This window comes from Phaethon lepturus, unplaced genomic scaffold (assembly GCF_000687285.1).
Source record: "Phaethon lepturus isolate BGI_N335 unplaced genomic scaffold, ASM68728v1 Scaffold44309, whole genome shotgun sequence".
Taxonomy (NCBI): Eukaryota; Metazoa; Chordata; class Aves; order Phaethontiformes; family Phaethontidae; genus Phaethon; species Phaethon lepturus.
In genome coordinates, this window is record NW_010566366.1 from 1 (window position 1) to 21,634 (window position 21,634).

General features: G+C 35.5%; 1 protein-coding gene across 1 annotated transcript in view; it reads left to right on the forward strand.

Moving 5' to 3' along the window:
• Positions 1 to 1,763: 1,763 nt before the first annotated feature.
• Positions 1,764 to 21,634, forward strand: part of NUP133 (nucleoporin 133kDa) — a 31,521-nt gene continuing 11,650 nt past the window's right edge. Inside the window, exons 1-18 of the mRNA XM_010295457.1 lie at positions 1,764 to 1,872; positions 2,684 to 2,787; positions 3,887 to 3,994; positions 4,884 to 5,015; positions 7,593 to 7,763; positions 8,379 to 8,534; positions 8,616 to 8,686; positions 9,276 to 9,423; positions 10,288 to 10,435; positions 11,101 to 11,258; positions 12,415 to 12,506; positions 14,707 to 14,870; positions 16,477 to 16,571; positions 16,730 to 16,954; positions 17,951 to 18,073; positions 18,524 to 18,623; positions 19,589 to 19,831; positions 21,041 to 21,174. Coding sequence (XP_010293759.1) covers positions 1,848 to 1,872; positions 2,684 to 2,787; positions 3,887 to 3,994; positions 4,884 to 5,015; positions 7,593 to 7,763; positions 8,379 to 8,534; positions 8,616 to 8,686; positions 9,276 to 9,423; positions 10,288 to 10,435; positions 11,101 to 11,258; positions 12,415 to 12,506; positions 14,707 to 14,870; positions 16,477 to 16,571; positions 16,730 to 16,954; positions 17,951 to 18,073; positions 18,524 to 18,623; positions 19,589 to 19,831; positions 21,041 to 21,174 — 2,397 coding nt within the window. The 5' untranslated portion in view covers positions 1,764 to 1,847. The remainder of the gene's footprint in view (positions 1,873 to 2,683; positions 2,788 to 3,886; positions 3,995 to 4,883; positions 5,016 to 7,592; positions 7,764 to 8,378; positions 8,535 to 8,615; positions 8,687 to 9,275; positions 9,424 to 10,287; positions 10,436 to 11,100; positions 11,259 to 12,414; positions 12,507 to 14,706; positions 14,871 to 16,476; positions 16,572 to 16,729; positions 16,955 to 17,950; positions 18,074 to 18,523; positions 18,624 to 19,588; positions 19,832 to 21,040; positions 21,175 to 21,634) is intronic.

The following is a 21,634-nucleotide window of genomic DNA, read 5'->3' on the forward strand; positions in this document are numbered from 1 at the left end:
CCGGTGAGTCCCGCCGCCTCCGGGCCCCGGGCCCTCCTGCGCTCCCGACGGGCTCTTTCCGGTCACCCCTTCGGCAGCCACCGGCAGTGGCGTTACCGGGCGCCGCGGGGGTGCGGAGTAGGTTGGCCGCGTGTAATAGTCATGTGTAAGGGTCAGGAATTAGTTTGTATTGGTCCTGTGCTTCAGTAAGTGCATTAAGGCATACTTCTAAATGAGCTTAATGAGAGGGCTCTGCCTGAAAGCTCTTGCTTTCAACTGTCTGTACAAGAAGGTTTAAGAAAATATTTTGTCTCTCTTTGCAAACTTTGCCTCATTTTTACATGCCGAAGCCATTGTAGGTTACAATGTTGCTGTTTCACAAATGCACTTTTACCATTTCTTTTTCTTGTTGGAATCTTTTGTAAGTTACTCAGTATCTCTGATCATCCTTAAATCTCTTTTCAGTAGTTTTTCTACAATATCCTTTTGAGATGTGTGCATGCTGGGTCATCCTAATACTCGAGAAGCTGTACGTGGAGTTGTCGTGATGTTTTTTGTTTTGCCTTTTATTGTGTATTTAGTAACTGTCCTAAATAATACCGTATTGTCAAGTTGCTGTCACTCTGGTAGTTTGTTTCTTCTGCAACCATGATGAAGATTTTAGACACCAGTACAGATATATAGAATGGAAACTCTCCTGCAGTGTATAAATTTACCTTTTTTCTTCTGTATTGTTTTTGCTTATTGCTTTTTTATATAGGGTCTGGTCTATATAAGACTTTTCCTCATATCTCCCAGCTTCATTTCTTTAGGAATCTTTGAAATGGGATCTTTTTGAAAGATTTTGGGAAATTGAAGTACTTAATGTTGTCTGGATTGTATTCACTGATTTTTTTTTTTTTTTCTTCAGAAAATTCTGATAGAACTGTTAGGCATGACTTTTCCGTATGAAAAGGAGAAGAAAATTAAAATGAAAAGACTTACTAATCTATGTTTACTCACTTTTTGCTCATTTACTTTCCTACAGGAGTAATAAGACTTTATTAGACTGGTTTCTCAGGTGCTCTCAGATTCTCTGTAGGGTGTTTGATATACTCTGTTCTCATGGTAACAAATTCTGACTGAAACATTTTGTAGTTAAACAGTTTTAAGGTTCTTTAAACAATGGTATTGTACATTAAAACTATGAATATACAGTACCACACGTTCAATGTTATTAACATCTCTTATTAGCATTTGAATTTGAGGTTTCCTCAGATGTATCCCTGGTATAGGATAAATATGAAAATGATAAGAACCTCTGTATTTAAAAAGAAGATAAAATAGTCAACATTCAGGCATTCATATCTGCCACCGGCTTTCAAAGTGTCGTGCAATGCGTGCTGCACAGCAGCGTTAGAACTGGGGATGGGAATGGGGCCTGCGGTTAGGGAAGAACTACTGTTGGGCTTCTGGCATTGTCGTTAGCTCTATTCTGTAGATAACCAGAATGTAGAGAGGTTGAACAGTGATTTTGTTGCTGGGTGTGGTGCATTTTCAGAATCAGTTCTTTAAAAAATAAAGGAATTCGATGACAGCTGACAACTTGTAAGGAGGCCGCCAAATTACTGCTTTAGGTGGTGCTCCCAGAGGGAGCATGTGTATTTTACATAAACCTTTGTTTATGTGTTCTCATCACATCTATTTCTAACCAGATACTAATGAAGTAAATGTCTGTTGAAACTGATGAAGAAACAAGAAAAAGAACTAACTATAGATTTTTGTTTTGTTTAAGAGCAACGCCTACCAGAATTATCCAGCATCCCTCAGCAAGTGAGACTATTAACTATGATGTTAAGGCTTTTGGATCCTCTCTGCCTGTTAAGGTTATGGAAGCCCTGAAGAGGGCTGATGGTGAGAACTGATTTTATCTGTTATTTTTCCCATGAAAATTGACAGGTGAGAGAGGTGTTAACATGATGATGCCATTTAAATGCTGACTTTACAGTGGAAACTGAAATCTCTGTGCCATGGTTTGAATCCAGCTTGGTCAACTATGTAAATATAATGGTAATAACACCCATGTGGGTATGGATGCATGTAAATATTCTTCAGGTGCTGTTTTAACCAATATATTGTAAAATCCAAGGTTATAAAGCAAGCCAATAGTATTTTTTTAGTAACTTTTGCTTATTGGTTCTTTCTCCCGTTTTTCAGTTGTTTTGATTCTGTTGTGTCCTTGAGTGGATGCTCTATTTTATTTTTTTAATTTTCTTTTTAATCCACATTTGTTATCGCTTCTAAAAGCCCCAGTAATACAAACTTTTCCCTGAATTTGAGAGATTGGTCTCCTAAGCAATTTTTCCCTGTGGATAACTTTCCTTTTATAGTATATATAAGAGGAACCAAAAATACGTATCTTAAAAATAATCCTAAAAATTGCTGAGCAATTTACAAAGCTATTATAATCTGCTGTAAATTGATGGAAATAGATTCTAGGATTGTCTTGCTTTTCAGTCTCAAAAGTTGAGCGCTTATCAAATGGATTTTTAAACTATATGTATTAATTTGGTATCTGAATCAAATACGTGGAAATTCTAACACGGAATTTAGTTTAATAGAAAAGATATTTCTTATTTTCATACGAGAATGAAAGTTTATTGGTTTTAAGGTTAGTCTGCAGTGTTTTAAAAATCTGAATGCTTTAAAATATTACTTCATGTAGCTGATGACCAGCTGAGTGTTCAAGTGGATGAAAGCGGATGGGCCTGGCTAGTCCATAAGGAGAGGCTAATTATTTGGAAGATTGGTCATTCTCCAGTAGCTAAGGTAACTGAAAGATGAAGGTGGAAAAACTCCTATATTTTATGCTAGTTGAACAAGTTATTCGCTTGTGTTTTTTTAAAGCAAGAGTTTCTTTATAAATTGGAGTTTGTCTGGTTTCCCCCAAAAGTAGTGGGACTGGTATTGAAGTCATACTAACAACAGTAACTGAAGCTCAAGCTTTTGATGGAGCTTATATTTTTATATTCCTCTCTTAATTTGTAATTGTTATCTTAACACTAAGGTTAATTTTTTGCATTTTAATCGGTGTGTGTCTTATGTTACATAGTCTTGTTAAAGCTTATTTTAATAGTTAAAAACTAGTTGATAAGTTACAGATTGACTTAGATTGTTCTGGGACTGATTCTTAACTTGTAAAAAAAAAAAAAAGATTAGTTTCAGCTCTGAAACTGACGTTGCTGAACGTATGTTTCATCTTGGTTTCTAATGTCAAGAATTTTTTTTTTCCCCCTCTGAGCATTGTTTCTTTCAGCATCATTTCAGTGAATAGCAAGTATGGTCACAGAAAACCTGTAGTTACAAAATTGGTTATCTTTCAATTAGTGCAACGTATGTTAATTATACAGATTATGCACCTGAGTGGAGTGTCAGGTATATGCATTCTGGTATGTACTTGTAGAGATTTTTTTCGAGGGATTAAAATTTTTCTGATCGCTTAATTGCGAGGGGGCAGGGAGCGGTGGGAAGAGGAGTGTTTCCCCTCTCTACTCTGTTACTACCTAGTCAGCTTTCTTAAGCACTTCTAATTTAAGTTTGGTTTGCTCCCTTGTTAGCATATTGTATTAAGGGATAGTCAAATAATTGCACCTCTCAGAAATGAAATGAAAGAAATGAAGAAAATTTCTTCAGAAATGAAGAAAAACAGTAATGTTTGAAAATGCACAAATAAGTGTATTTTTAGCCATTTGCTGGTTATGACAACCTTGCTGAAAATGTCTTGTGATGTTCTCTTGGTTTCCTTACACAATATCTGGACTAGTTGAAAATTAATTTTTATCAGGGTCAAAAATTCTAAAGAATTTTTGGCAGAGGAATAAGTTCTTCCAGTCTCTTATTTATTATGGGATCACTTTCTTTCTTACAGTTATCTCTGTGCAAGGAACTGCAGCTGCCACCCAGTGACTTCCATTGGAGTTCTAGTTTAGCAGCTGTATCTTGTGTCAGTCCCTCAGGTGAAGCATCTTCTCTGCAGGTGATCAACTCTTAAATTCTAATGTTTAAAAATACTTTTAGAGTAACTTTGAATATATCCATTTTATCAAATACTTATTTGAAAACTGCAAAGGTCAGGATTGATATTAAGCAACAAATATGTTTGAAACAAAATTCTGCTACTCTTTTCAAGTTATGCCATTTACATGTTATAGGATCAGATTAAATAATAATTTTCCTAAGGATTACTTGGCATGCTTTCATAACAAAAAAAAGAGTAAACTGAGAAGTATTGTGTTAACAAACACCAGGGCAATCAAATATTCAGTCTAAGCAAGTGCAGTTTAAAAGCATGCTGGTTGAAAAGGTTGAAAAATCTCTACTTGAACACGGTCTTTTGCTTCATGCTTTGAATTTGGTGTCTGAGTGATTTCCTGAGTAAGAAGCCCTAATGTAGGCACACTGTGGGCTTATGTCTTTACGAAGAGAAGAGCCACTGTGTGATTTGATATTTCTCTTAATGACACTAGCACAGTTTCTTTGTTAAATTAGAGTTTGCATTTTAACTTTTCCATAGTAGATTATAATTCTTGGCATCTGGAATTCTCCACAGGCTCTTTTCTGTCTTGCAACTATAAATTTTGTTTGCATTTCAGTAATAGACCCTGAATTATCAGGAACAAAAACCAGTAGAAAATAATATTGTTAGCAAAATAAGCAAGTATAACATTCCCTGCACATATTAAGCTATGCTACAGAATCATTTTGCAGTTCAGTTCTAGGTTTGTCAGTGTGCATCCCTGTGTATTTATTACTTTTTGTGGGTTTGTCACCCACAATGTTGATATGTAAAATAACATGTTTTAGTTAAAGGTGCAGTCAGATCATTATTGTCTTGCATGTTCTATTAATTATTTTCTCACTTCAAGTCTCTGGCAATAATGGTTGCTACAAGCGAAGGTTCTGTGCGGTACTGGCCCAATCTTGCACATGAAGGTTCCTATACGGAGACTTTTACAGACTTTGGAGGCGCTCTGTGCAGTTTTCTAACAGCGGTAAAGGTACAGTATAATTTATTTTAAAATACTCCTTTAATTCCTAATTTAAAAATTAAAAAACATGCTCCACATTATTGGTCCTCAGTCTCCAATAAATGTTGCAAAGCAAGCTATCAAACATTCTGAGGAGCAATCTGAGATTGACTGAGTGTGATGAGTTAAGTAGCAGAGATGACTGGTAGTCATAAATAACAACATTAAAGCATGCAGGATTCAACAACAAGGTTAACAGGACTGGTTTGGTACCTCAGTCTATGAGGAGTCTCAGGATTATTATTGTGATTACTTCCAGTGGTAGAAACTCTGCTGTCACAAAACCAGGGAACTACTTCACCTGAATCTGCAGACCACACACTCAGTGTCTTGTGGTATAGCTCACTAGTGACTGAATTTGAGAGTTCTGTATGAAAGTAATGAACAAATATGTTATGAATTGTTCTTAGAAATTCTGTTTTCTGCCATTGAGGTGCCTAAATGGGGAAAACTGTCAAAATGGAATATATAAAAAAAATTCTATGTGTGTTACAATATGTGTTATCTTCAAAACTGGTTATCAATTAATTACATTTTATCTCATGACCTTTTCAACATCTACTGTTCATATCCTGTATTATAAATATTATTTTAGGGTATCAGCATGTCAAAAACATTTGTAAACCTAATCAGAAACAGTGTTCTTAATGATGAATTTCTGAAGAGTTTCAAGGTGTTAAGAAACACTAATATCTATCTACCCTATTAGACTTGAATTGTGCCCAAGTTTCAGATATCAAGATGAGGAAAGCAAGGTCTTACCACACCTGTAGTTGAAACATTGACAACAATGTGCCTTCAGCGCAGAGGAACTATTTTTTTTCAGAGCAGAACCCTTTTATTAATCAATGTTCTAAAGCTGCATTAGTATGTATATGACAACTGTACTTAATTAGTCATCCTGTCACTGTGCAGATTTAACCTTCAGCAAAATTTTTATATAGTATGATGATGAAAATGGTGCTGTTTTGTTTGGGCTTTTGGGGTTTTTTGTTTTGCTGTTTGTTTGTTTGGGGTTTTTTTAATTTTTGTTCTATGGAATGTTTCCTGTACAGGTAAACAGTTCATTCTTTCAGCAACCTCCAGGCCCTTAGCATTCATCTTTTTTGGAAAATTGTTGTACATCTAACAGGTTTTGTTTATTCCCTGTAACATACAAACCTTGATCAGTTTTGAATTGAAGGCACCTTCTTGTTAATGCCTTGGTGGTAGTGGGCATGAAGGCTACGTTTATGTTAGCAAGTAATGAAAGGCAGTAGTTGAGAATCTGTAAAGTAAAAAGGTGAGTGCTGAGGCTATGTCATGATCTATGCTGGCCATTTGTGGGGAGTGGGTTGTTATTTTAAACTAGTTCCAGCCTAGCTGCATGAAATGAATGTCTGTTAGTGGTCAGAGCCCATCTTTCAGTTTAGTTTCATTCAAAGGGTGTACAGCTGGTACTCTGGGACTGCTCTGCTCCGTGGTGTGATCTAGCAGGGAGTATGTGGGGACTCACAGAAGGTCGCTTCAGAAACAGACTCTTGATACTAACTAAAGTGCTAATGTAGATGCACGCATTAGGACAGGCAAGAGATGCACTAACAGAAGTCTCTGCCTCCTAAATGAGGTATATAAGCACCTACTATGTGGGGCGTATTTTGCATAATGCACAAGACTTTTCACATTTTCTTAGTGCAAAGGTAACACTATTTTTCATCATTAGGATTACATGAGATTTTAATTCTGTTGTTAAGCTGAAATGGAGTTTCATGGATAAAAATGTCATGCAATGATAAGAAAATGAGTCTCTGCCAGTGCTAAGTACCAGTCAGATGTTTCACTTAATGGTAATGTTTATTAATTCTTAAAAAAAAAAAAAAAAAAAATCAGAACCAACCAAAAAAACCCACAAACCCCAAACCAAAAAAGCACCAATTGAAAACAACTTTTTTATTTCTATCTGCATATTGTTTTCTTTCCTGGTCTGACATCAGCATTATGATATCTTTTATTAGTTACACATTCACTAATGCACTATTCATTTTTAATTACTTACCTCAGTCTTTTTGGACATAATCAGATGGAAGATTTGTTATGCAGTTCATTTAGATTACTATTCTGTAGGATAGGATGCTATTTAAAAAAAAAAAGTTATAGTGTGCTTAGTAATACTTCAAGTTTTAAATGCACATATGGAAGTTGAATGTTATTTAATTTATAGTTCAACATATGAATGTTACATGTGGTATTGTCAGTAGAGATTGATTAAATATATTTTCTTTTCATGTTTTTCAAAAATATGGTTTAAAATGTTAAAAAGTATACTGTGAGCTGTATGCTGCACTGATTCAAGTGTAGAGAATAATATGTAAAATTTGTTTAAACAGGCTTTTTATGTGATAAATGCTTTCTTTTTCTTTTGTTAGCTCTCAAGTACTATGGATGTTTTGTGTCTTGTTCTTGTTCAGTGTTTACCCTTGTGAGCCAACAATAGAACTGTTTCAGGAGTGTGGGGGGTTTTTTCGTTGTTTTTTTTTTTTTAATATAGTTGCTTTTTCTTTTTGTTAGGGAGGAAGCTTTATTTTGTCATCCTCCAGAGGCCAGCTAGTTCGATTGATGCCAGATAGTTCTGGCAAGATTCATCAGCATGCCCTGCCACAGGGTCAAGGCATGTTTTCTGGAATTGGTAGAAAGGTTTCTTCTCTTCTGGGTATATTGTCTCCTGGACATGATGCTGTGGTAAGCTTGAAAAACTTCCATATTGTAATCTGCTTTAATTTGTCTCTGTAATTTCTAGCCTCAGTGTTTAGAAAAAAATAAAAGACTGTGTAAGGGTGTATGGTGACAAAAAAAAAGGCAAGACTCAATTCGTTTGTTGCCTTTGAAATTTGAAAGAAAGACAGAAACCAAATAAATCTGTATGCTTTGTAAAGGAGAATCCTGACTTGCTCTTTAGATCAGAATAAAAGGAGACTTTAAAGTAGTAATACTTCCCAGGGGACATGCAATGATTCAAAGTCTTGCCCCTTTCTAGTAATGGCCTCACTACTACTTGAAACTGGTTAATGGTAACCCATAATTTTACCTTTCTGATTTAGTGTTGCCAAGGGTTGGTGATCGGGTTGAGCTTTCAGTGAACTCCACAGAAGTTGGAACAAAGTATGAGAAACATACTTACTATAGATGTTTTTATATCTATAAAATAAATTATCGTAATACTCTCATCTTGTAATGTAATTCCTGTAGGTTGACCAAGGAAATTATTTTTTTGTGGACTGAGAGTGGTGTAGATTGCTGTATCCAAATATTAAGGCTGTGCTTTAATCTTTTTAGCTTTTTCTTTTTTAAATGCAGATTTCTAGTGTTCTTTGGGATAAAGAGAGATCAAGCTTTTACATGCTAACAAGTTCAAATTTAAACAAATGGGAGATTGATGATTCATCAGAACGTTATATTCTCAGCTGGGATATCAACAGGATCCTGAAAGAACATATTACAGATGCAATTTGGGTAAGAGCCAGCTCACCTGGAAAGGCTTTGTGTGTTAATAGCCTATGTATATATAGTTATGTCAGGTATATTGTTTTTTAGGGTTCTGAAAGTAACTATGAAGATATTAAAGGAGGAGTAAATATACAGTACATGGATTTGCAACAGAATCGGTAAGGAGGTACACTTGCATCTAGTAAGATATCTCATCTATGAATGAGATAAATATATCCTGTTTTCTTGCAAAAACTTCATGTAAGTAATTGCAATTTAATTTTTACCCGAGTGCTTCTGTTGATAAAATAAGCACGTCATATTACATAACTAGGTTATCCTATACTTCATGCTATCATTATCTCTTTAGCATTACAAATTCGTTACCTAAGAATAATTCCTTTCACTTTTTTTGGTGTCATTTTATCAGGTTTAGGTATTTGTTTTGTCTCGATATCACAAAGACAGCAAGCAAGCAATTGTAACTTGTTCCAGCAAATGCAGAGAATTCAGTATCTCCTGTACTTAATTTGATTACATAAAATCACAACTTCTTTGGTTCACTTTTGTACTGACATATGAATATTGTTAATAAAAGAGCTTGAAAGAGCAAGTAGTATAGTCTTTCTTTATAGAAAAAAACCCCCAATATTGGAAAATATCTATTTGTGATTCTACTTGGGTGTCCGTTTTTGTGAGTGGTAGAGTTTGAGCAAATAAAATATGTAATAATCATCTCTCAATGGTGTGATATCTGTTGTCAAATAGTGATGGACTGGTGATACTTGCTGCAGCATGGCATCCTGGAGATCGTCCATGTCTTGTCTACTACAGTCTTATAACAGTAGAAGATAAAGGCTACCAGCTGTCTGATGATGTTGTTGTGGAGGTCACACAGTATAGTCCATCTTTTCAGGTATGCAAATGAAGGCTGTGAAACTGAGTTAAAGTACAGTGTTTCAGAATATGCCTGTACATAAATCAGCTATCACATTTTTGTCTAAAGGAAAATCAACTTCTCTGTCTTAAGGTTGTTCTTGGAAGTATGTATTCGTAGTATTCTGAGGAAAATGTACTAGCATCTTTTAACATTTAATAGTAACTGCATGTAAAGTTTGTGCTTTACATTTTAAAGCGTAAGATAAAAAACCCTCAAAAATAGAAGTCTAAACATCTGATTATTACTGATTTATGTCTGTGAAAGTTTCTACAGAGTAATTCTATGGTATACTCATGCAATCCATTTAGAACAGATCTCAGACTCTGAGACTCTTGTAGCAGGACAAGGAATTAAGAGAACTGTATTTTGGTCCTTGCTAGACAGCTGACTTGCTGGGAGAGAAGGACACATTGGTCGTCCTTGGCATACCTCGTTTGTGCTGTCTCTTCTGGAAGTATAAACTTGGGCATTAACTTTCTTCGGTAAACTTCTTTCACTCTCCGCCCTGCCCGTAATGGCATCTTAAAATTGAATCTTAGGATGGAAAGAGAGTGTGAAAACTGTAGAATAGTTTATCTGTTTACTTATGTCTCCATGTGAAATTAGTAATGATTTAATAGATACACAAATTACAGAAAAAAAAAACCCCCAAAACCAGGATTTTAAGTTTTAGGACAAATGAAAAGTGGCTTTGTTTGGTTTTTGGGGCTTATAAGTTATATCTTCTTCTTAAAAATTAAAACAAATTCAGGCAGCTCATATCATCAGCCTTTAAAATGTTAGAAGTTTGTTTAAGGTTTTGATTGTCTATGTGATATTGTTCGTATGTAATGCTTTCAGTCAGAAGAGGAAGTGTTGTGCTGTTTGATAGTCCCAGATTACTTTAGCCATGCTGCTTACCTCTATAAGGAAGATGAAGTGTTCGCTTGTTCCACTGGAACTGGAAGAATTTCTTTACCACAGGAGAAAATCGTATTTGGCATACAAGGTAACATGCAGGGGGGGGCGGGGAAATCACATTTCATCAATACTTTCGAATTGAATGTTTTTGCAGTATTTAGACTTTTCAGAGAGCTGAAACATATTTATGCTCCTTTTTCTCATGGGAGTTTCTCATGAGTGTATGGAGAAAGCACTGACATGTTGTTATTGCTTACACTACAGTTTTTCAGATGAAAATGAAGTAGATCCACACTCTTGGTATATGAAAGGGTGGGGGTTTGTTTGTGGGTTTTGGTTTTTTGTTTGTTGTTTGTTTTTTTTTTTTAAGTTAACTTTGTATAGAAGCTCAGCCTAAAATTCCTACTAGGTGCATGTGTCAGATGTCTCCAAGTATGTCATCCTTGACCTTCAGAGGTATGTTCAAGTAGGGTGCACACATCAGTCCTTAGGTAGAATTTGAACCACCTGAATCTTGATTTTATTCTTTTTTTGGTCATCTTTTTTTTTTTTTAAACTTGCAGTATCTGGAAATTTGCATCTTAAGTAGCAAATAGTATCCACAGTTTCTGCAAGTTGGGTGCAGTTGTCAGTTACTGTTGGTTGGTTCATGACAAAATTTAATAATTGTCTATGAAACTGTTACATTTTGTTCTTAAATTTAAGTAGCATTTGTGTGCTTTTTTCTTTTTTTCCCCTCTCCCCTCATCTTAGGAGATAGCATTTTAGGAGCAGGTTCCTGTACTAGCCTCCCCATCTTCTTTACCAAAAAAAGTGGACTTGTCACCATCTTGTCCAGGGAAAACATTTCTGTACTTCCTGAAGACCTTGAAGATTCCCTGTCCTCTTCTGTTGCTGCACCAAGAAGTGAGGTAATGGTTGTTTGCTTGCCTGGTTGAAAACTAAGGGTAGAAATAAAATGTTTCTATGGCAGTTTTGAATTTTCACTGTGGAAATCCTAGCTTGTTTGAGTTTTAAAGTTGGGTTTTTTTAAATGGAGACTCAAACACTTGTAATGAAGACAGTTTTCTTTTTACATCTGCCAGTTTGGGTAACTTTTTTGTTTTCCTTTGTTTTGAAGTCAAGATTTCTGTTAAATGTATATTTTTTTCACAAAGATTTATTACTGTATGTCACTAGGCCTGTTATAACACTACTGCAGAGACTCAGACTTTGTTCTCACTTTTTGATCAGGGTGGCTTTTTTCAGTCTTTTGTGTTTGTTCCTTTGTGCATATGAGACACTTTTTTCTTAGCACGCTGTGAAAAGCTTGGAGCTGAAAAGCTAAGCTGAGAAGGGCTATATAGTGGTTGAATATTGTTTCTGCTCTGTTATATACATTTTTTAACACAGTCTTGTAAAAATATGTTAAAGTATTTTTATTGATATTTTGTGGAATGTGTCTTTATTAAGCTCTTATTTACATCAAACAAGTTGTCTTTAAAATGTGTGTGCCCTGGAGATGTCCCTGGAGTGGGAGGGAAGAATAGAAAAGCCGTTACAATATAAGAATTTCTATGGGGTAATAGTGAGTTTCAATCCTTATTCCAGTTAAATCACTTTTTAAATCAGTTGTTATTAACTAGTATTTTAGTGTAAGACCTTTGTAGTGATTGCTCAGATGGAACTATATTTTTCTTATTGAACTAATCTTTAGTTAGATTTGTCTGCACTTATATTGTTTTCGTGGGTGATAGTACTTGTGAATACCTTTTAAACTCTGTCCAAAATGTTGGTTTTGAATTTTAAAATATTTAAAATTACTATAAAAAGTTTGACTGGTGAAATAAGTTGGCGTAAGTTCCTTGACAGTTTGTGTGAATTTTATTAAAATGCTTGAGGTCAAACCACTATATGACTTTCATTGAAATGTATTGTATGCGATTATGTTTGGCTTAAACACACAACTGCTTCCAGGTGGCATTTTTATTTTAAATCCATGTTGTTGCTACTTAGAAAAATTGTTTTCATTTCATAATGAAGGTTTAGATTTGTCTCTCAGCTGAAGTTTTTACTTTGCATTTTCAGAGTCCTGCGTTTGACACAACCAGTAGGCTAGAAATTATAGCACAAGAAGATAAAACTAAATTACTGAAAGCTGCTTTTCTACAGTACTGCAGGTAGAAATTGCACTTGATTTTTTTTGAGGCTTTGTTTCTTTGCTATTCTTGAAGGCACTCTGAGTGAGAGATTGTCTTGGTAAAGATACCTTTGTGCTGTTTTAATTAAAGCTATTCTAATGACTAATGTTTAATATAAATCTGTATTAGGAAAATGTTAGATATATCTTCAGCTAGTGACAAAATGATCCAGATGGCTAGTGAAAGGAGCCATCTATAATCTCAATGACTTTTTGCTTACTCTGCATAAATTCTGTGAGGTTACATTACTGCCAGTGAAACAACTTTAAACTTTTGTTATTTTGACTTCCTTATTCTTTTAGTAAGTGGTGTTTTATTGTTAAAAAACATTCTTTCTTTTGCTTCTTCATTTTTAGGAAGATTTCCCCATTTGCATAACTGTTTTCAGTAGTAGTTTTGAATATGTTTAATTAGTATTTATGTGGCCATGGAGAATAACTGGCACGGCAGATTCTGTGGCAAGGTGATATCTTTTCTAGGTTGGCTGATACGGGGGGAGTGGAAGTGGAAGGAAATACACTGTTTGTCAAACTACCCTGATTAAAGCAACCTGACTGTTGGGAGGTGTGCAGTGCCTCTGAAAGGCTTGATGTTGAGACGAGTGATTGTAAACAAAGGAGGAAGAGGAGAGAGAAGATAAACAGAGCAGTAGACTTAAATTAATTATATTTAGAGGGCATTGTTTTCAATATATATTGATTTAGGGGGGAAAAAAAAAAACAAACAAAAAAACCCACAAACCCTCTTAGGACTGATCTCCTTAAAGAGTCTTAAAACATGGAAAGAACAGATTTAAGATAACAGGAAGTAGGAGTGCTTTTGACAGAGCTGCACATGAAGTAGAAGGTTATGAAGGGGATTAGGTACATACAATAAAGGGTATCAAGACAAGATCTGTAAACATGCACAGAATTTAGAAAGAAAATCTACATGTGTTCACAAGTGAACTTGTTGGTAAACAGAACTGCTGCTGAAGATGGCTGTAGTCCTGAGGTGACTGGAGTAGCTAAGGTCTGAGACCACAGGTAACAAATATGGAAGCTGATATCACTGAGAATGCGAACAAGGGGATTGGAAACAGGGTTGGAAGAAAGTGGGAGGTAGTAAGGAAAACAGTGAAACAGTATGAAAGTTTAGTGTTATTTTGATTAAAATTTGGGTTTTATTTATAAAACTAGAAGAAAATAATAATTTGATGTGTATAGTATTGAGTCACATTTTTTCCAGAAAAATGGTATGGTAAAATGAATGGGGGAATCTTCCACAGAACAGATGTAGCATTGGCCTGTCCAGATGGCCCAGCAGTTCATGCAGAGCAAATAATGGAAGGTTGTTTAATAGAAGATTCAGTATATTTCAGTTTTTAAAAGTATAGTTTGCTTTAGTAAACCTTTGTGCAATTTCTGGGTGCACTGCTGGTTTTTTTATTTCAAGATACCTTGGTATATATAAACATCAAACCGAAAAGTCTCATGAAAAATATAAGTATTTCAAAAACCAGATAATATATTGGAATCAGAGTATCCCTTCTCAGTCAGAATACTATAATTCTTAGTCACAAAATCAAATCAGTGCTTTTTGTGAATATTGCATACTTCTTACATAGAGTTCTTCAGTACAACTTCATATGTTGGAGGTTTAAGCATTTGGATGCTTTTTTACTTATTGACCTGAATAGAATAGGATTCTGTGAAATTATAGGAAATAAAAATAATGCATTATATTTGCTGAAACATTTTCCTGAGGGCTTTTACTCTATTGCCATTTGTGTGAATGATTACATTTACTCTTGAGAAGATTTTAAAGCAAGCAGTAGAAATTTAGTGACTTCATTACCAGAGACATCCAGACTTAGCTCTGTATGGTGAATCTTTTCTCTTAAATAATAATAATCGGAATAATAAAATAAAAAGTGACTTGAAACACTTCCTGGCTTGTGCTTTTTTGTTTTATAGATTGTGCAGCCTGCTTGCTTTAAAAGAATCTGAATGCTTTTTATCCATAGAATCAGAATACCTTTTATCCATGATTAGTTTAAAGATTGCCCAAACAATGCTTGATGTTTATAACCTAAAGCACTTTACAAAAAGCATATTAGAAAATCCTACCGAGTGGTTCTTGTGCCTATAATCCTATCTATTGTTTTTATTTCATATACTTCGTGTTTCTTTTATTTCAGGAAAGATATAGTCAATGCACAAAGCATGGTAGTTGAGCTTTTTCCAAGTAATGCAGATCTGGATTCTGATGCTGAACTGGATAGGGCAGTGACTCAGATCAGTGTGGACTTAATGGATGATTACCCTGCCTCTGATCCAAGATGGGCTGAATCTGTACCCGAAGGTAAACGTAATGGTGGGAGGGTTTGGGGGTGTGTGGTTGGTTTTGTGGGTTTTTTTTGGTGAAAAACTGTCTATAGTACTCTAGATAAAATTTTAACTTAAGCTTTGCAAAAAGGCATAGGTGTCTCTTGCTCTTTTCCACCACTAGACATATTTCCAGAAAGGCTAAAAGATGCATCCTATGAGACTGCCAGAGAGAATTGCGGTCTACTGTGGTTAGTTCTTGACTTCATATAGTAAACACAAACAGCAAAGAAAACATTTCTGAGGTTACTTTATTCAAGGGACAGGTGCCATCACTTTAGTGTTTCCATGATTGCTTGGATAGATCTAAATTATTTTCCACAAATAGATAGATTGAGAGAAAGTGTTTATTTGCTTATGCTTAGCCCTTTGTCAGCATGGCTTCACAGCTTCTCGTAGGCATGGCTCCTGGGTAGAGTGAGCTTATATCCCTCTGGGGCATTGGTATTTATGTCTGCTTAAAAAAGGACTAGCGAAATTTATTTTGGAGTATTGTTATACATAAAGGGTTAAAGCAGGCACATTTTCAGCAAGAAACTTGTTTGTTCATGCTTCCCTGTCTCTTATGAACAGTGTTAATTTGAAACTGTTCCCAGGACCTCTAGGCAGCAGTTGCCAGTTACGGAGCAGAGACTTAGTTTGAAAGTTCATACAGTACATAGTTATAGATGGATGATGCTTCCTGCTGTTGTTTCGGTGTGGCAGCCAGTTAGAAATTGTCAGGCATCAGATCCTTAGTATTTTCTGAATCAACTTTATTTTTAATTCAGTGGCTTATCTGCATTTGTTCCTGTCTAAAGCAAGAAGTGAAAATTGATAGCTTCTTGGAAATAGTCTTGCTAATTTTGCTCATAGTGATAGTTCTTCTGTGCTTGTGTCTTGGTAGTCTTTCGGTTTAAAGGACACTTAGAATACAGAAAAATTCTGAAATAGGAAAATAAGTTGGGCTCTGGAGAACTCTGCTGAGGTGAGATACTTGTGAGAATACTCATGAGGAAGCTTCCATCATCCTTACTGACTCATTTAAGGAGCTGATTGCCCGGATGGAAATGTTAGCTGGCTTTTCAGATGCAAGCTTATTTGAGGAAGAAAAAAAGTAGAGTTGTACTGGGCAACCCCTTATGTTGTGCAGTGGAATTGTGCAGGCAGTGCAGAGTCAGTTAGGTTTGAATGCCTATTAATGCTTTGTTTTGTAGTAGCTGTGGTCTAGGGCACAATAAATTTAGCCATAGCTAATCCACAATGAAGATAAAAATTTGAATCTGAATCTTACTAAAACTCCAATAAGCTGGTAAGCTGCTATTTTAGCATAATGGATCGAGTGCTTCAGAATAGTTGTACTGACCTAAAGATATTTGATTTCTTCTAAAGGCTTTACTTCAGCTATGATAGAGTTCAAAACCCATACTAAAAATAGCATGTTAAGCAATATATAATGTGTATGCATATATTTAAAAAAGTACCAGTGCAGTAACACTATAGAAATTTATAGAAACGTGTCTACCTGAGAGGCAAAAAAACCCCCACATTATCAAAGAAATGAAGATATCAAGTGCTCTGATCTAACATTTTTCTCTTTTTAGAAGCAGCTGGTTTCAGCAACACATCTCTGATTCTTCTTCATCAGCTAGAGGATAAGACAAAAGCACATTCGTTCTTCATTGAGTTTCTTCATCAGGTAAAATTCTACTGTTCTTTTGGTATCAGTAATGTTTTTGTTATACTTCAGCACACACAGTAGAGTATTATTTTGTCTTAAAGTAATTCTTCTAGAACACTCTTTAAAGTGCATGCGGTGTGTGTGTTGGTTTTTTATTGTTTTTTTTTTAATAAAAGGTTGGTGTATTTGAACGCCTGGGCAGCTTTCCAGTACGAGGGATGCTGATGGCAACTCGTTTGTTGCTCTCTGAGCACGCAGAGAAGCTAGCAGCAGCTGTTGTTCTCAAGAATCACCACTCCAGGCTGCCTGATCTAGTGAATGCTGCTATACTGATGGCATTAAACAAAAGGGAGTGTGACATTCCACCAAGTCTTACCCCTGCAGATGTGTTCTTTCGAGAGGTAAGAAACCTGTTATTTCTGAATCATTGTATAGAATCGCATGTAGTAAAAGTAGCACTGCTTTAATGTGTACTTTGAAACTTTGTCCTTTAAAAATCAATTCAACTTCACACAATTTCCCTTTAAATAGGGATGGTGTGGTAGTATTTTCCTCACTTTAATGTACATACTTTTTACGTCTGCAGCTGAAACATGAATTCTGATTAATTTCATGTGGCAGAAGTAAAGTTATTACTATTTCCATCTAACCTACATGGATGAGCAATGAAAAAGGGTGAAAGTGAAATTCTCTGGCACACCAGAAAACGTATGCTAAAATTATCATTTTTAAAGGGTGAACTGAAGAGTATGAAGCTTTCCAGATAGAGGAGCTACTTTGATGAGCTGTCCTGGATGGAATTGTATCAATTCAGTCTCTCATAATTTTTTGTCGTCTCTAACTTTAGTGAATCTCAGCTAGTTCTCAGTTTATGCCGCATTCCAGTCAAGCATCCAGTCTTTGTTTCTGTCTTCCTTCTTGAGAAGAACTATACACAAAACTCTTATTCCTAGGAAGTGTTTTCCTGTAGAGGACAGTAGTTGCTAATGGAGAAAAATAAATACAAAAGAAAATAGAAATAATAGTCTGCTATTTTAAAGCAGGTATGTTATCCAGTGTACTTTATCTAACAAAGCTTCTATTGCCAAATGTTTCAGATGGATATGGAGGAATATTAATGGAAGTTTATGGAGTTGCCTTCAAAAAAGAGGAATTCTTTTTCTTCCCGACTTAAGTCCAGAAATAAGGCATTCTTGTATTCTAAGTATTCTATGAAATATAAACTATGATTTCATTATCCATTTGAGCAATTGATACATTTTAATATTTTTTGGCTATTGATGTGGTTTCTACTAATATTTGTTTATTTTTTCTGTACAACTCATAACGTGGCTTTCAGGTATCAGTGGGTAATTAATGTGTTTGTGCTCAGTGCAGTTTTTCTTTCTACATTTAAGGTGTCCCAGATAGATTCCATCTTTGAATGTTTACTGGAAGAAGAGGAACAAATCCTGAAAGATATGCCTATAGAATCAATTGAGTGGGCCCAGACAGTTGTCAATGTGAACAACATCATTAAGGTATAAAACTGCATTAAATAAAATGTTTGTGGAAGGGGAAGGAAATACTGAAGAGCACTCAATCAGTTGAGGGCAGTACATCTGAGTTACTGATAGGAGAACAAAAGTGAATGCACTTTTCACATGTCCAGATATATTAGGAAGGAAAAGATGGTCTCATGCAGAATTAGGCACATGCCTCTTCCTCCTGACCCATTGCTAAAGAGAACTTGAGAAGTTGCAGTGTTGCTGGAAGTTGTGAAAGCATGAGTACGTAGCAAAGAGTGAAGAGCTTACGCTTGAGCACTGAGGTTTCTTGCTCAGATTGTGCTCGTCTATATGACTGAGAAAATGGGGTAGAAAGAAGGGGGATATTGAAAGAATATTTCAGAATTATAGAAGGCAACATCTTTTACAGTCTGTGTGTATGCAGGTAGACTTCAAATTACTTATGTCCTTGCCTTTAAATAGGACATGCTACAAGCTGCCTGTCAGTATCGTCAGTCCAGAGCCTCTTTATATAAAACAGGAGATCTTCCAGAAAGAGAACCTGAATATATTCCATGGACAGGTGAGAAATTATTATTACTAGCTTATTAATTATCAATCCTAAACAAAAATACTTTTCCTGAGTTTCAGAACACAAGGATTTAAATCTGAATGTTAAACTTACTGTTAAAAGCTGCTACAAGGTTGTCAGTAAGAATAGGAGAGGCTGAAGGTCTCATTTGATGAATGAAATGGAATGAATCAGTAAACACTTACTTTGTCCAGTATTGATGATAATTCTTTAAAACTTGTGTTGCAAATCTGACTACAAAAACAAAGTTTGGGAGACAAAGCTAATTTTTTTCTTTTAAGTATGCAGTGCTTCTGGTAGGCAGACCTATGGGATACATTAAAATGAATCATAAAATGTTTTAAAAGGGCTGAGGATTCTCCATGTCCTTAAGTGTTTTCTTTTGATGGTTTAATAACATGAAAAACTATCAGAACAAACGTTGGTAGAAGCAAGCACTTTCCAGTTGGTACTTAAGCTTCCCTGTGGCCTCTGCATAAAAAAAATACATTTGTTTAGTGCTCCCGTGCTTTTGAAAAGCAGTACCCATGCAAGCTATTTTGGTGTGTTATGTCTTGATGGCTACATACAAGTATTTAAATCAGGTTAACAGAAGTTGCCTTTTTCTTGTTTGTATTCACTTCTTTGCTTACAGTGTGTGCAAGTGATTCTTTTTTTTCTGAAAAATGGCTGGTATTGATAGTTGACAGTGTAGATCTGTGAGTTTAGGGGGTGGGTTTGTTTCTGTTCTTTTTTGTTTACTACATTTTGGCCAAATTTAATATGTAAAGGTAGATGGGAGTATGTGTTTGTTTTGGATTTTTTTTAATTAGTATTGCTTTGATTTTTAAAAGGTTTATTAGCATTTTTCTTTCTTTTTTTTTAATTCTACATAGTAATGTTTTTGTTATACTTCAGCATAGATTCCTGTGGTGATAGGATTATTGTTTTAATGTTCAGTGTGTTGTTTTCCCAAGCATCTAGTGGCCTTCGTACAGCAATAATACGTCAGCATGGAATCATTCTGAAGATGGTGTACCCCCAGGTGGATAGTAACCTCCGCAGCATTGTGGCTGAGCAGTTGGTGGCACTACTGGATTGTTTTCTAGATGGCTATGTTTCTCAGCTGAAATCTGTGGACCGCCCTGCTGATCAAGAGAGGTACAGCAATGTGGAAATGGAGTATGTGCAGAAAAGATCAGAACTCTTGTCTCCTCTCCGTAAGTACTGCCTCTTGTCCTTAATGCAAGGATTAAACGTTCCATTCGATGAGGAAATGATGCAGATCTGGTGGAGTGTTCTATTTGTTCTACATGTGTGCCTTCAGATTGTTTTTATGCTTTAATGGGATGTTTACAAAACAACAACAGATTACAGAATTGCATCCAAGACTGTACCCATGCCCATACCTCTAATACGACACGTTGCTTCTTGAATTTTTTTCTTTTTGCTAACTTCTTATATTTTTCTGGCAGGAATTTACCTTGTGCCAGCTGGCTGAGAGTAGACAATAAATGGATTTCTAAATGTTTATAGTGTTGCTAGAAAACGTAAAGTTATGTGCCTGAAAGTTTGTTCAGTGTTTATCAAGAAAAAGTTACTTTTTTGCATCTTGATTATTTAATAATCAAACCTGCTGTTCAGTGTGGCAGATGTGGTCAAGTCTTTAATAAGTAATTGAAAGCAAAGACCCCTTGTTAAGTGGAAATAACTGGGAGCAAATACATTTTAGTAAGCTTATAAAGTTCAGTTTAAAAATGAATGCTATAAATAGAATAGTCTAATAATAACTGCCTTTTAATGTTCTTAAACTTTAAGAAAAGTCTCTTAAATGATCATTGTCAGTTTTACTGACATTCATGGGATCTGTTAACTTGTAAATACATCTTATATCATTAGTTTCAACCTAAAGTTCATGCTTCCTTACAAACAGAATTGCGTGTTTTGCTAACTCTTATGTAATTTGATTGAAACAGAAAGAAAGATTTTAAGTAATAGGATTTGTATTCAAAATGTTATCTTTACGTGTTCTATTTGTTATCAAAACAACTTTGTTGCTTTGCATAATTAAGTGGATATTAATACAGATATTAAGTGATGGGTTGATTTCCCCCCCCCATTCCTTCCCCCAAAAGCACCAATAGCAGATGCTGCTAGTTTTCAGAGCAAATAAGAAGTATACTGGCAATTTAGTATTCTACATGTTTCTTCTTCCCTCCTGCACTGGGGGACAGAGGTGGTAGGTATGTGAGCTTGCATGCACACAAGGTGTGGATGCAGTAAGGTAAACATTTCTGTAGGAATGTGTAAGTATCTCTGTGATGTAAACACTTGAAACTTGTTTTCATTTTCCTGGTCTCTGCTTTCAGTCATCCAGCAGCCATAGGTGAGCTTGTTTGATATAACTCTTTTTCTTCTTGGTTACTCAGTTTCTCTGGGGCAGTACCAGATGGCAGCTGCTTTAGCAGAGAAGTACTGTGACTTTGATATCCTGGTGCAAATGTGTGAGCAGACAGACAACCAGGCCAGATTACAACGTTACATGAGTCAGTTTGCAGATCAGGTAACTCTTTTTCCTAATTACTTTAGATAGTGTTTTATAATATGTTTGCACCTGAAGTGTTGCAAAAGTTATGATCTGGGGAGTGTCTGGTTTTTTTAATGCGTATGTATTTACATATACATACAGGAGAGTAATGTGGAAAATTGGAGTCAAGACTCTCTGTGCAGAACCCAATGGCATATTTTACTCTGAGACCACAAAACCAGTCAGCAAAAATATGGGTGCTAGCTGTATGGGCAGTGGCTTTTCATGGGACCTTTTTCGTGCCTCAAACACATTGTCTCCCTCTTGACATCTTTTGGCATTTTGTGACTTGTTCACTGAGGTTCTGTAGTCGGTGTACTGTTTTTTTGTTAAACTAGTGTAATATAAATTTAAGGATCACTTCCAAAAGAGAAGATGAGATTGTTAAATGTATAAATAGAAAAGTACTTCAGAAGAGTAGGAAGATGGGGATGTT